The 14,487-nt window shown below is 35.7% G+C and overlaps 1 protein-coding gene across 2 annotated transcripts in view; it reads left to right on the forward strand.

The window, feature by feature from the left end:
- Positions 1-9,484, forward strand: part of LOC119728263 (receptor-type tyrosine-protein phosphatase S-like) — a gene marked incomplete at its 5' end in the record, with an annotated part of 56,155 nt that extends 46,671 nt beyond the window's left edge. For both annotated transcript variants that reach the window (XM_038200426.1, XM_038200427.1), the window contains 3 exon segments: positions 369-523; positions 895-1,030; positions 5,007-9,484. In XM_038200426.1, the coding sequence (XP_038056354.1) occupies positions 369-523; positions 895-1,030; positions 5,007-5,072 (357 nt within the window).
- Between the last annotated feature and the right edge of the window lie 5,003 nt (positions 9,485-14,487).

The raw sequence follows: 14,487 nt of genomic DNA on the forward strand, positions 1-14,487 counted from the left end.
TTTTCTACAAAAACTAACGGTGACGTCATAAAATGTTAGAGCGCCCTCTAGCAGCAGGTTGTTATAGATGATTAGAGATGGAAATTGGTGTGACGTCATCATGACATCACGTGACATGTGACGTCATAATTCAAAGCCCTATGAGAATGTAATCACATATTTATATGCCACCATTTATTATAAACAGAACTACACATCCTTTCTGGATGGAACTTAAACTTGAAACTTTATATGTCACATGTCACATAAAAAGTTACTGAAACAGCCCTGTATTTGTCCACAAACATAAGTCTAGTCTGTGTTTTTTTTGTTTTTAAATTACATGAAGTGTTTCATAGTTATGTGTTGGTTTGTGTTACATTTTGTAGGATGGACAGTCACGAACCATTCGTCAGTTTCAGTTTACTGACTGGCCAGATCAAGGGGTTCCCAAGTCAGGAGAAGGTTTCATTGACTTCATTGGCCAGGTTCACAAAACCAAGGAACAGTTTGGCCAGGATGGACCGATCACAGTTCATTGCAGGTATTTCTTATTTTAAACTTGGAAGACTTGACTAGACCCAAGAAGGGTGGAGCATAAGGCTATGTTATCAATTTGTGGATTGATCATTTGTGATCTACTCAGCAAAGTAATTTGACTTTGGTTTGACTTTAAGTCATTGAAAATATCCTGACAAGTGTTGTTTTTGTTATCATTATATCATGGACCTCCATGAAACTTTGGCTTGTTGTGTTCTAAGTAGATATCAATGATGGGATGGTTACGCCTCTTCAGCATGCGTACTAGGTTGCATCATAAGATGACCCTTGTTGGATTATTGGGAAAAGAAGCTCTCTCCATTCCATAATTAGGAGTGTTTTCTATTCATGACGTTGAGATCCTTTTACTTGCAGTGCTGGTGTTGGACGCACTGGTGTGTTTGTCACACTCAGTATTGTTCTTGAAAGAATGCGATTTGAGAGTGTTGTGGACATGTACCAGACAGTGAAGATCTTGCGAACTCAGCGTCCAGCTATGGTCCAGACAGAGGTATGTAGCAAATGCTCATAATTTTGATTTATAAATTGTGCAAAGTATTTGCCTAATTCTGTGATCATTCAGTTAACATATCTTCAGCTGTGTGGCAGAATTCTAGCCTATGTTATGTCATCCACCTTGTCTGTGTTTCTATTAGGTGGGCTGTCTGTTTATCTGTTGGCTGGCAGGCTGGCAGTCTGTTTGTCTTTTTTTTTGTCTTCTTTTTTCTGCTGTCAGTTGGATTAAGTGGTTGTTTATTTGATGTGCTGCAGTTGTGGTCATTATTATCCTGACCTTTCTTGCGAGATTGAAGTATCAGCATTTTCAATTGCATTATATCCCACTGCGTTATATCACCAAGAATGTGTTTGCCTTGGGTAAAGTACATTCATGTGTGATGTAAATTAGTGTAAAACAGATTTTGTTATGGATAATTTTCAGATCTTTGGCAGTGTAGAAATTCAAATGAATCAGAAATTAGAATATCTACAAGAATCCATTGAATAGTAGTGTTTCTTTATTGGCAATGAGGGCAGTATTGCACATCTGTGCAACCTGAACCAATGTATCAAGGTTGAGCAGGTCCCTCCAGCCGCAGTGCCCTGAGGGCTTTTGGGTTTTGGGCTGTTTCGGCAACCAGCCGAAACAGCCTTTGTTTTCGTTAAGATTTTTATTTTTGGCTGTTTCGGCAACCAGCCGAAACAGCCTTTGTTTTCGTTAAGATTTTTCTTTTTGGCTGTTTCGGCACTTTTGCCGAAACAGCCTTTGTTTTCGTTAAGATTTTTTTTTTTTTTAGCTGTTCCCAATTTCAATTGGGAACAGCTCTTGTTTTCGTTAAAGTTTTTTTTTTTCCTTTTTTTTTTTTTTCTTCTTTTTCTTTTTCCACTTTTCCCCATAGGTTTTGTACACGTTTTTATAGTACAAGCCACTTTGGCAATTATTTTAAATCCGATCAACTTTAAACTCAGCATAGTTATTAACCATCATCTGAGGATGTGTGCCGAAACTTTTCGTCATGCTGACGTCATCACGTGATTTATTATAGAATTTTGAATATTTAATTTTTCCCATTGACTTTGTACACAATTTTTTTTTAAAAATGTCAATTTTCAGAGGGCATTTTCAACTCTTTGCCAGTAATTCATTTACACCAATCTTTGTCCAAGCAAAGACCCTAAATCAAACAACATTGTGTAATGATGACGTCATGATGACGTCATCCGGTGTGTATTTATAGGCAATTAAATTGTGACACTTTTAATATTTAAAAATGCATAAGAAATCAACCGTACGCGTCCGCAGCATTCTGTTACCGGCAAGTGGTAGAGTAGGTTGAGGTCTTTATTTTATTCAGTGTGCGTGAAATCACGTGACCCTTGCTTCCGGTCGAAAAAGGCCAAAACCGGAAGTGGCTTATTATTTGAAAATGGTAATAGATATGAACTTGCTTTTAACGGTGTTAGTCTTTTGGCTAAAAGTATTCTTCAAATCATCTACCAATGACGTCATGCAATCTTCGAGCGCCCTCTAGCGACAGGTTGAAAATTAGCAAAAATGTATTTTGAATAGATGTCTGTGGCGAAGTTTGTCTGAATCGCCTAAATATTGGTGTATATGATGACCTTGACCCACTTAAGACGTGTGCGAAGTTTTAGGCGAATGACGTCATCAGACCGGAAGTTATAATAAAAATACCCTTTTTCATTTGAAAATTCCTGAAAAATCAACCATGGCAGTTTTTATGTTAGTTTTTACTTTAATTGTCGATTTAAGGGTAGGTCTAAAACATTTCAAAGCTTCGAGGCAATAAGCGAACTCGGACATGCCCTGCGCACGCTTAAAACTTCAGGCTGACAATACCTGTGCTCTAAAATATGCACAGAACGTATATATGTACCTACACGTACGTTACGCACATACATGTACGTACTTGTACATCGTATGTCAGTCAGCCTGCAGAGCACGTGTTGCCGAGGTCAAATCCTGTCCACATCACAGTGACCGTTTTAGCCGATTTTCGGCTAACTTTGACAGAGTTTATGTTCATGCATGTGCATAGTCAGGGACGTATACTAAAATATCATAATGCCGAAAAGCCATGTGTTACGTATTTAAAGGTGCAGTTTTTCTGCAGTGGGATTTTCCACAAGTCTTTTCCTATACAACACTGATATCTTACTGAGTAGTTCTGAACTTCAGCCGAGAATTACTATGAGAAGGAAGCAGAAATCATATTTTTTCGCACTGTCATTCGATTGAACATATTCCTAAGGGTCAGAATATCAAGTAATATTTCATAAAAATGTTTCAGTTCAAAGGCAAATTACAAATTTAAAGGTGCAATGTTTCTGCAGTGGGTTTTTTTTTTAGCCCGTTAACTTTGTACACGTGTTAGCCCATTGACTTTGTACACGTTTTCAAGCCACCATTTCTATAATTTGGCGATCTGGAATCATCATCAATGTTACAGCCAAGGAAGACCCTCATACAAAAATTATGCCAAGACTATGACGTCATGATGATGTCATCACCTATTTTTTTTATTGATTTTTGAAAATGTACGTGCATATTATGAAGTCCTATATCTACAGAACTGTAAGTCTGATTGGGTTGAAACTTGGTATGTGGCTAGACCGGGATGTGTTATAGGTAAAAAAAAATTAGGTGGTCGAGACCTGAACATGATTTTGGCGGGTATTGATAGAATTATCGAGGGTCTTCATTTTTTAAATATGTGCAATTAATCATGTGACTCTTTCTTTTGGTTGAAACCGGAAGTGCTTTGTAATTTAAAATTGGTGAAAGACGCAAATTGCTTTCAACGATGTTTGCTCTGGCTAAGTTGTTCTTTACCATAATGCTTTAGTAGTAGATGAAACTTCATGTGACGTCATCATGATGTCATCACGTGACATGTGACGTCATAATTTAAAGCCCTATGCGAATGGAATCACATATTATATGCCACCATTTATTATAAACAGAACTACACATCCTTGGTTGATGGAACACATGTCACATGTCACAAAAAGCTACCGAAACAGCCCTATGTTTGTCCACAAACATATGTCTAGTTTTCTTTTTTTTTTCTTTTTCAGCCCAAGCCCATAGCATTTGTACATGTATTTTTGTCACCGGCACTTTGGGCACTTAAATTAATCCAATTGTCTTTATACTCGGCACACACTTAGACCAGCATCTGAAGATGTGTGCCGAACATTGACATCATTGTGACGTCATCAGGAGTCACGTGACGTCACATTATATGCGATTTTTCTGTTGTGACCATTTTCTGGCAGAATTCGGCTAGATCTGACAGATTTGGCTATATCTCCAGAACTACAGGTCCGATTGGGTTGAAAGTTGATATGTTCCTAGATTGGGATGTGTTACAGATGAAAATTTAAGTGACGTTATGATGACGTCATCATGTGACCTGTGACATTATAAGAACAATTGCATCTTTTACAGGCCTTTATCTCCAGAACTACAGGCCTGATTGGGTTGAATGTTGGTATGTGCCTAGACCGGGATGTGTTAAAGGTGAAAATTAAAGTGACGTCATGATGATGTCATCACACGACATATGACGTCATCGTAAAAATACATATTTTATAGGTCCGTATTACAGGAACTACAGGTTCGATTGGGTTCAAAGTTGGAATATACCTAGACTGGGATATCTTATAAATAAAACAAAATTGATGTCATGATGACGTCATCACGTGACATATGACATCATGGTCAATAAACATATTTTGAACATCCTTTCTTGATGGAACTTATACTTGAAACTTTACATGTCACATGTCACAAAAACAGCCCTGTGTTTGTCCACAAACATAAATCTAGTTTTGCATTGCTTTTTTTCCTCTACAATTTCACCTTATAATTTTATTATACTTGATAACTTTTCAGTACAGAAAGGCAGTTTGTGGTGATAGAGATGTAATTATTTGGATTGTTTACTTTCTTTTGCTTGACACAGGATCAGTACCAGTTCTGCTACCGAGCAGCCTTTGAATACCTTGGATCATTTGATCACTTTACATAAAGCAGAATGTAGTCAAGACCAACTCATACTGCTCGTCATACAACTCGTACAGTCTATACTATCCTGACGACAATTGTAAATAGCACGTTGATGCATTTCCCTGTAGAATCCTTGCTATTTTTGTGGTTGCGGGTTTTCAATTTGATATAAATGGGGCATTTGCCTGGCTTGTTGCGTAGTTGGCAAATTTACTACTATCATTTCATTGGCTCATCTCCTCGCTGCTGGGCGTTATAGTTGTGAATATGACAAGTTGGTGAGTCAGGGTAATGAGCCAACTTATCTGACTGGTTTATGTTACAAAATCTACATTGCATTATACTAATGTAACAAAAGTGAGTATTACAAATTGGTCCGAGAGGTTAAACTTTGAAATGCCAATACTTCTGAAATGCCAAGAAACAAATTTACATGAAAACAATTGCCTTGAGTATCAAAAGCACAGTGAAATCAATTGGTCATCATGTTTGGTGACTTGACTTGGCACACACACTGACACATCAGTTATTTATAGGGTGTCTTTATAATGAACAATCAGGCAACAATACTAGAATATAATCCAATCATTGGATGAATTATTTTGATTTGATTAATTCAAAGAAAAGTACTTATGTTGTAAAGTAAAGTTTACCGCTAACAGCTTCAGTTTACAGCTTATTTTGTAATATTCTTGAAATATGTCTTGCAGTAAGAAGTATTTTGTACAATGTTTACATTTTAAAGAATGGGTGTTTTTTTAAGTTGACTTTCTGTGTATGGATGTAGACTAGAGGTTAATTTGAACATATCTCCAGCTTGGAGGTATTCAATTGGTGCTGGGTACAGTGTTAATGTTCATGCTTTTCTAAGGACTTGTAGGTGACTTGTATGTAGCATTGATCTAGTGTTAAAGTAAAGAACAAGATGTCATTTTGGAAGTGTTTGTAATATTTTGTAGACTAATTGGCTGTACCTAGGAAGTTGTATTGGTTTGTGTGTATGACACTTGAAGTTGAGTGATTGCATGATCGCCAGTAATTGGTTTAGTTGATAACATTTATATGATGCCTCATTTTAATTGATTTCAGTACTTGAATTGTTAAAGCTGCATTCATTATCAAGTAACTTGTGTAGTTAATTGAGTATATCTTTAAAGCTTACCTTTTGTAACAAAAAAAATGTATTCATTTGATTTTGTATTCAGTATGTCTTAGTTAGAATTTAAAAGCGATACAGCCAAAGTTCTGATATTCAACCTTTATTCAGATGACATAATTCAACTTCCAGTTCAGACATGAAAAAGAATTTAAAAAAAAAAAAAAAGTGTAGGTTGTAATTTGATTTTGTCTTAACCCTTGCTTTAATACATATTCATGACAAGTACACAGTGTTCCTGTATATTCAGATGATGTAGTTTCTCTACCACTTAGATCAATGTAGTTATGTTTGGGCTGCAAGAAAGTCTTGGCATGTAAGTGGTCCTATTTATGGCACGTGGACATTCTCAGGATGTAGTTCTTGAAGAAACTTTTAGGACTTTGCACAATTTAAAGAATCAATGTGATGTTTGATCAATCTTCTTTTCCTTTCTATTGTTGCATATTTTATTTTAAAGGTACCCAATGCAAGTAAAGTACAGATAAAGGGCTTTTTGTCGCAACACTGTTAAAGATGAAAGATGAAAAAAACAATTTTGGGGGGTTTTGCTTTTTGGGGGGGGGGGGCATTTCACAGTGTAAGAGGGTACATTTCAGTTTGGAATTTTAAACCCAGAAATTTTTTTTTTTTTTTTTTTTATAAATGGAACAAAACTTCACAAGAGTCTTGTAGCTGCACATAATGGAACTTGTGATAGGTGCTTAGTTTGAGCCAAAGGGGATATACATGCATTACTCAGCTAATCAAGTTGTCTTCCATCTGCTTTCATGAAGATAGCCACTTCCACTCTATCATGCCCAATAAATGCAGATTGAGAAATTTAGACTCACCTTTGTTCATCTTTTAAGAAGTAATTGGACATTTAACAAATAAGATTTGAAACTTTGCATGGCGGTAGTGTCAACTAGTGAGGATTTGCAGTCTCAAAAGAGAACGAGATTCTTCCACATGGTGTTACTACAACCCTCATTAGTTCATTTAACAAATGTAATGTAATGATGTAATTGGGGCATTTTAGAATGTTTTATATTTCTTTTTGTACATAACATGCAATTGGTGCTTCTGAAGTTGAGTGTAGGATAGATAGTGTACAATGATCAGTTGTCAAAGATTTTGTACGTATTTGATAGAAAATTTAGCATGGGTAATTTCCTCCCTCTGAAATGTTGAAAAGTGTGTATGAGAACGTTGATTGCATACTGATAACAACCATCAGAGTCAGATAAGAGAATGGTCAACGGCAAGGTGACTAGTCAACATTCAATATTGGTTGGAATTATTGGGATCATATTGCATATTCAATCTGGCTGGAACTCACTACAATCACACTGAGTATTTGTCATTGTTTGCTAAGTTCATACATTGTTAGTGGGACATATTCGAAGTAGAAGTGTCATAGGATTGTTGACCCCGTGGTTGAATGCACTAGAACTATAACACTGAAATGTATTTGGCTATTTGCATGGCTGCATTGTACAGGTACTATGTATAGCCCCTTTTGGGTTTGCATGAGAATGGTATCATTGTCATTGTTGGATTTGCATTAGAATGGTATCATTGTCAGTGTAAATGTTCTAGAAATAGAACAGGATGTATAGAATAATGTTCCCATGTATTGACAGCTTTCTTTTTGTGGTGTTGAAGTTGAGTCCACAATTCTGCCCAAGTCAAGTGGCAAGTTATTCACATTTCTGTAATAAGTACATCCTCTTGTTCATTCACTTGTGACTTGACTTGTGCTGGACTTGACTACAACACTGCTGTCATATTTTAATACCACGCCTTCCTCATTTTCATAGTATGCAATCCCTTCCTTGTTTTGTGAATGTCTGCTTCGTTTGAAGTTGTGTAAGTTTTGCTATGAATGAGTAAGGTGCTATGGGGCAGTTTTGTGAGTTTGGGCTCATGAGTACCAATGATGTTTCAGTGAAGTACTATGCAGGGCGGTCCAAAACAAAACAAACGCAACCTCATACTTCCACTATTCAGAGACCTGCACTATTGATATGTATGGATAGGACATTTTGTTGGAAGGAAAATGATACCAAAGACTCCCGATTCGGTCCAGTAGTTTTGATGCCAGTGCTTTTCTTATGAACCAAAGTCATGGGCTCTAATTAGGATTATCGCACACAGTGAACAAAAGGATTATCTTAACCCCTGACATTGGTTCACAAAAATGGCACTGGAATCAAAACTACTGAACCAAATCGGGAGTTCTTGGTATCATTTTCCTTCTAACAAAATTTCCTAGCCATACATATTAATGGTTTAGGTTGCTGGATATTGGAAGTATGAGATTGCAGGGTTTTTTTGGACCACCCTGTATATGCATGAGAAACGTGACATGCATAACAAACCTACAATAACGATTTGCTTATCGTTATGATTATGCTACCTCCTTACACTTACTACATCCGACACTAAGGTTTTTTAATTGATAATTTTTCTGTATCCTGATGAACTTAGTACAGATATTTTTTATGTTAACTTATTCATATAACTATCAAGAAATAAAAATACATTCAAGCCATTGTATTCAGTACATCATTTAGGTCAAGAAGAAGGTATACAAAAGGTATACAGAAAGTAAGTTGTACAATGTTTGAAGTAGCACTTTGATCACAAAAATATCGAGTATTGCTGCAGAATAAGTTTTCATTTCTGTTTTGAAAATATGTTGCCACATAAGCCACTTGTTGGAAAGAAGGCAGGGAATGGCGAGCGTCAAATGGTACACAAAACGTGTTTAAATTTGAAAACTGTTTTGAAAAAATTCAAATTATATGACTTAACTGTAGTACATAAATTAATGTGTATTTGTCAATGGTTAACACAGTTAAGACAGTGTTGGCAATGTGTTGATTTGGTAGTATGGTAAGTTTACCAGCTTGTCTCAGTTTTCTACTTAACATGTACATGTACTTTGTAGCCGGTAGTCGACCTTACTTATGGTTTACCGAGTGTGATGTAAAAATCCATTTTGTCTTATGCATAATTCAATAGCAATATGATGCCGACTCTACAGACACTGGATTTTGTAGTATTTACATGTAAAAGTGATGGAACTTTATGAGCAAGATAGCTATTCACTTTAATGCTTCATTATTACTGCTTTTAATACGTCAATTTTAAATGTACAAGTTAATTAGCATAGTTTTTATTATTGTATACCCACCAATGCTTAGTTTTACCTGGTGTTAAGTCAAGATGCATTCATTGTGTACATGTGCTCAAATTTTGTATCAATTAAAAAAAAATCCAATACTAATGTATTTATATGTACAAATTCTTTTACCTTCATAAATTATAAAAATGAAACTATATTTATTATAGGCTTATATAAACATATGTGGGACTGACGTATTACAGGCACGTCCCCACACCCCAGTTGCCTGACCAAGAACAATATTCACTTGTACGCTTTGACTTGTCCTCTTGTGATGTGAACCCAATTTTTCACTCTGGGCAAATCATTTCCATTCACAGCTATGTAACCAATTGCAGACTTAACTAAATTTGGACAATTTGGGCACTATTTAAAGAAAGAAAAAAAACCTTTTTACTCATGATAGTTGGTCCTAACCATCGTAAGGAAATTATGGTAATTCCTCTTTTTCTCGAAAATGACAGCATATTATAAAATAACGGTGTTGCTGTTGAAACCCCACAGCCAGAGTCAAGTTATCATCTGGAAACTATTAACCTTTAACTCAACATGGTGACCTTGACCTTTGACCTCTTGACCCCAAAACCAATCCCAACATGCCTGTAGCAATCTCCCTTACCTAAGTCAGGCACCAAAATCTCACTTCTAACTCAAGTTATCATCCGGAAACCATTTACCTTTAACTCATTACGGTGACCCTGGCCTGTCGGCTGAGGGGTAACTAGGCACAATTTTAACCACTTTTTGGCCACCCCCGTTACATTTTCATTTCTCGGTAGCCAAAATGCTGAAGTTTTTTACCAGTTGTCGAAAGGTTTGATCGGCTTTTCTACTTTACTGAAAGGAGAAAGCAGATGGCCACTTTTCATTTGGCTGAATTAAAAAAAATGGAAACCTTAAAAAAGTTTGATCAGATTTTATGCGTGAGCAGATTTTATTCAGGCACACGAAAAGAGACTAATGTGCTTTTCTCCTTTCAACTACTGAATTCTTTATTGCAACAAGCATGCACGTACGATTAACACCAACACGATCACAAGTACAAATATGACATCACTTCAAAGAAATCACCAGTATACATGAAAACATAAAACATCACTGTTTTAATAAAGTAGCAAGCTCATAACATGACAGCAAATAAAGACAACACATTTGCTTAAAAATATATGTACATGAACAAAAACAAATTCTAGAATATTTGTTATCTTTTGATGTTGCGATGAGGACATTTATATTGATATTTTATACATTAAACAAAACATTGCGACAACATTGTACCTATTGGTACCAATACAAAATAATGTTAAGCATTCTGATGTCTAAAGAACCAACAACCCAAACAATGAATGAATAAATCAACTTCAACAATGATGATTATCTGATGATGACTGTTTAAAATTAAACAAGCAGCTCCATTCTAAAAAAAAAACCTGGTCATTTTAAATACAAGTATGTAAACAATTTGACCTGAATCCCTCCCCCCCCAAAAAAAACCGAATGAACTGAGCATAGGACTCTCCGCCTAATGATTTATGCTTATAAGTTTATGCTTTTTTGGCGATGTGCAGTATTATCAGTATTTGGCGAATTATCAAAATGATAATTTTGCGAACAAGATGCATTTAATGGAAAATTTTGCTTGTAGCCAAAAATATAAAAGTTTAACCATTTATTAAAAATCAGTTGATGACGTCATCTCATGTCACTGCGAATTTTGCATACTAGTAACATTATCTACCTTTCCACGATGTTTCCATGACAATCGGACCTACCCTTAAATGTTTTGAAAAAACTCATATTTTTGATGACGTCATGAAGAGTGTTCACATTTTTGTGCAAATATCTGACCTAACAAACCTATTTTACAGAGAATTTTGAATTTAGCATGTTAGGTTCGTGAGGTATGGCGTTTAGAACAATAATAAAGTAGTAGTTCTGATTCCGTTTACATGGCATTCAAAAATAGGGTAGGTTGGTAGGGAATTTTTTTTTTTTTTTTTTTGCAAATATCTATGACATAAACCGATTACAGAAATAATTTTTAATTTAGCATGTTGCGTTCATGAGATAAGGCTATGAACTTCAACATTTTTAAAATGTATATAAAACCATCCATGTGATGACGTCATCATGACATCACCTCAATTATTTTCATCTATAACACATCCCGGTATGGGAACATACAAATAAATAAAACGGGTATTCATTTTAGCTGAATGAAATTGACAAAATTGATTACGTTTTTTATAAAATGAGTATAGCAGCCAAAAATTTGGGTAGAAATGTTCTGCATTTTTCAACATGACGACATCTCCTGCGAAATGTGAGTATAGGTGACTTGGGTAAAAGGCAAGTTCAAATTTCCTTTCTGTTTAAGTTTGCTTTTCAAGTGAGTGGTGGAAAACCGTATATTGCTAAAAAAAAAGCACCCACTAGAGATTTTAATTTATATTGGCTCAATGTTTATTGAATGTATTAAATGTTTAAGTCAGGTTATTAATCCAGCATGTAGTCACGCTTGCTGATGCCTATTCCATGTTTACCCTACAATCAAGTCAATCAAGTCATAACCTCTTGGAGCTGATCCAAGACTGAACGGAGTACGTACTAGGTGAGCCACACATAACCCCACAACTGAACTGATTTAGGAAAAATATGCTACAAGCACTACAATAACAATAAAATGCCAGCTACTGATCACAGAACTGCCAGTGAAATGAAGTATTATTTGTACGAGAAACAAACGGCATTACATGTATGTGCATGTAATATGCATAAAAAATGACCAAAATTCTTACAAGATTATTTGATCCAAAATAACTAATAACAGAAAAGTTACATTTGTAAATGTGGTGGAATATCCTGAGATGAGGTTTGTATGCACCCTTGTACTCTGCTGGTAACAAATTACATGTGATGTAGGTGTACATTGTAACCCTAGGAAGACAGAAAACGTGTCATAATAATGTGTACATCAATGATAAAGCACATGAATTCACAACAGTGTGAAGCAACTTTCATTTGGCTAGAAAGCTTGGCCCAAGTAGATTTGTCTATTGTTTGAAGAAGAAAAAATTCTCAGCTTGCAAACAATGAAAGTATTAGATAAAGAACAAATGCAGTATGAATAACATTTGTGTAAGCGTACATTTTCACTACCTTCAGTCAGAATTCAGTTCAAAACAATAAAGAAACGTGGTGCAGTACTTATAAATGTGACCTGACTTTACAGCCATGCTGTGTGAATTATGCAATGGACTAGCAAAAAAATCAAGGCTGTGGACAACATTTGCACATTCGAACATGCAAATGTTGTCCACAGCCTTGATTATTGTTGTAATTATCACACAAAATGGTGATTTAATAGGCCACTTTTTTCAATCCGTGATATGTGTGTGGATTGGAAAAAAGTGGCCTTATTAAATCACCATTTTGTGTGATAATTACAACGGGTCCAGATATCTACATCTCAACAGTGCAGATAATAAATAACCATCCAAAATAGTGTTTAACAGGGAACTTTTTCCAAGCTCGAGAAGTCACCGGTTCCCGCATCACTGGTAATTAGAACTGATTTGCATATGGGATACGTATGCAGCTTGGAATAAGTTGCTTGTCAAATCACCATTTTGTGTGGTCATTTCATATGGCACAACATGGGCAATGTGCATTTCACATCAAAATGAATAAAATCTTTGGGTTTGGTCAAATGATCACACAAAAAGGTGATATAACCAGCAAGTTTATCCGAACTGCAGACGTATATGATCCCAATTTTCACATGACACATCCAGGATTGAATCAAAATTTATTAATTATAAGGCAAACAAATATGTATACATGTAGTTGACCATAAAAAAACAAATCATTTGCAATCAATTTCCATCCACACAGACCTGCTTGATTGTTGATAACATTTTCTCCTTAAAATATGATGATTGAAGTGTTTGACTGAATATTCAAATTATTTTCCAGGATGTGGGCAACAAACTAAACACAAACTCCGTGTCTGACACAGAAATATAAACATATTTACATCAGCCATTCCAAAAAGAAATCCATTGGTAGGTATCAGGGAAGAATATGTACCACAAAACATTTGCATGAAATAAACATTTTCTTACTACTTGGCAATTTACAACCAAATAAATTAGCTACATTAAACTTTCAATTTTAAGTAAATGCCAATTTAGATGATTGACTGTGAGTGGTTTGTCTTTTGACATATTTGAACCACTTTCACAACTGCAACAAAACCTACCAAAACTCAGCACCCAATTAATTGACATAATAATAAACAGTTATCCCATCAGATGGCCACTGAGGGTTGTATCCAAGTAGGCCAGGGGCTGTATTCACAAAACCCAAACTTAAGACAATACGTAAGTCACACTTAAAGGGAAGATACAACATTTGCAAATATCAAAAAACAGATGATTAATTTATCACAAAATACCTTCTAAAGGAACCTGTAAAATCGTGGCTCCTGTTGTGCTGACATTAAAAAAAAAAAACTGCATTTTTTCCAATGCTGGTCAGCCGACCACCGTTGGAAAAAAAACTGGCTTTTTCCAAAAACTGCTCCTAATTTTTCATATTAAGCTACTCCGCATTTTCTTTGCAATTGCAATGCCATCAATTGTACCCGCGCGCCCGCTTAAAATTCAAAATCTGTTAGAATGTCCACAAACTGCAATCATAGGGCTGTCAGACATTTTCTTCATCTTGGCTTCATCAGTGTTCCAAATGTGTTCAAAACACAGTTGGGAAGGGTTCCAATAGTTAGATATTTACGAGGATTTCCATTATCTGCTAGAAAGTCCAGTTTACATTTATGTCACGAAAATAAGATGGGCACTCTGCGAAAATGTATCATGAATACAGCTTAACTAGTAAGACTTGTCTAAGTCGCACATTTAAGTGGGGTGCTTACTTTTGACTGATGACTCAAGTCCTTGTGTGAATACGGCCCCAGCACTTGACATGACATTGTGAGCAACCTCCTCAAAACTAGTGAACTATCCAGCTTTGCCTGACTGGCTAACAAGGGGCTAGATATTTGTATCTGTGACAATTTGTTAATGTTTAGAGAAACTGACTCAGCAAGCC

Source organism: Patiria miniata, unplaced genomic scaffold, assembly GCF_015706575.1.
Source record: "Patiria miniata isolate m_02_andy unplaced genomic scaffold, ASM1570657v1 HiC_scaffold_20, whole genome shotgun sequence".
NCBI classification, from domain to species: Eukaryota; Metazoa; Echinodermata; class Asteroidea; order Valvatida; family Asterinidae; genus Patiria; species Patiria miniata.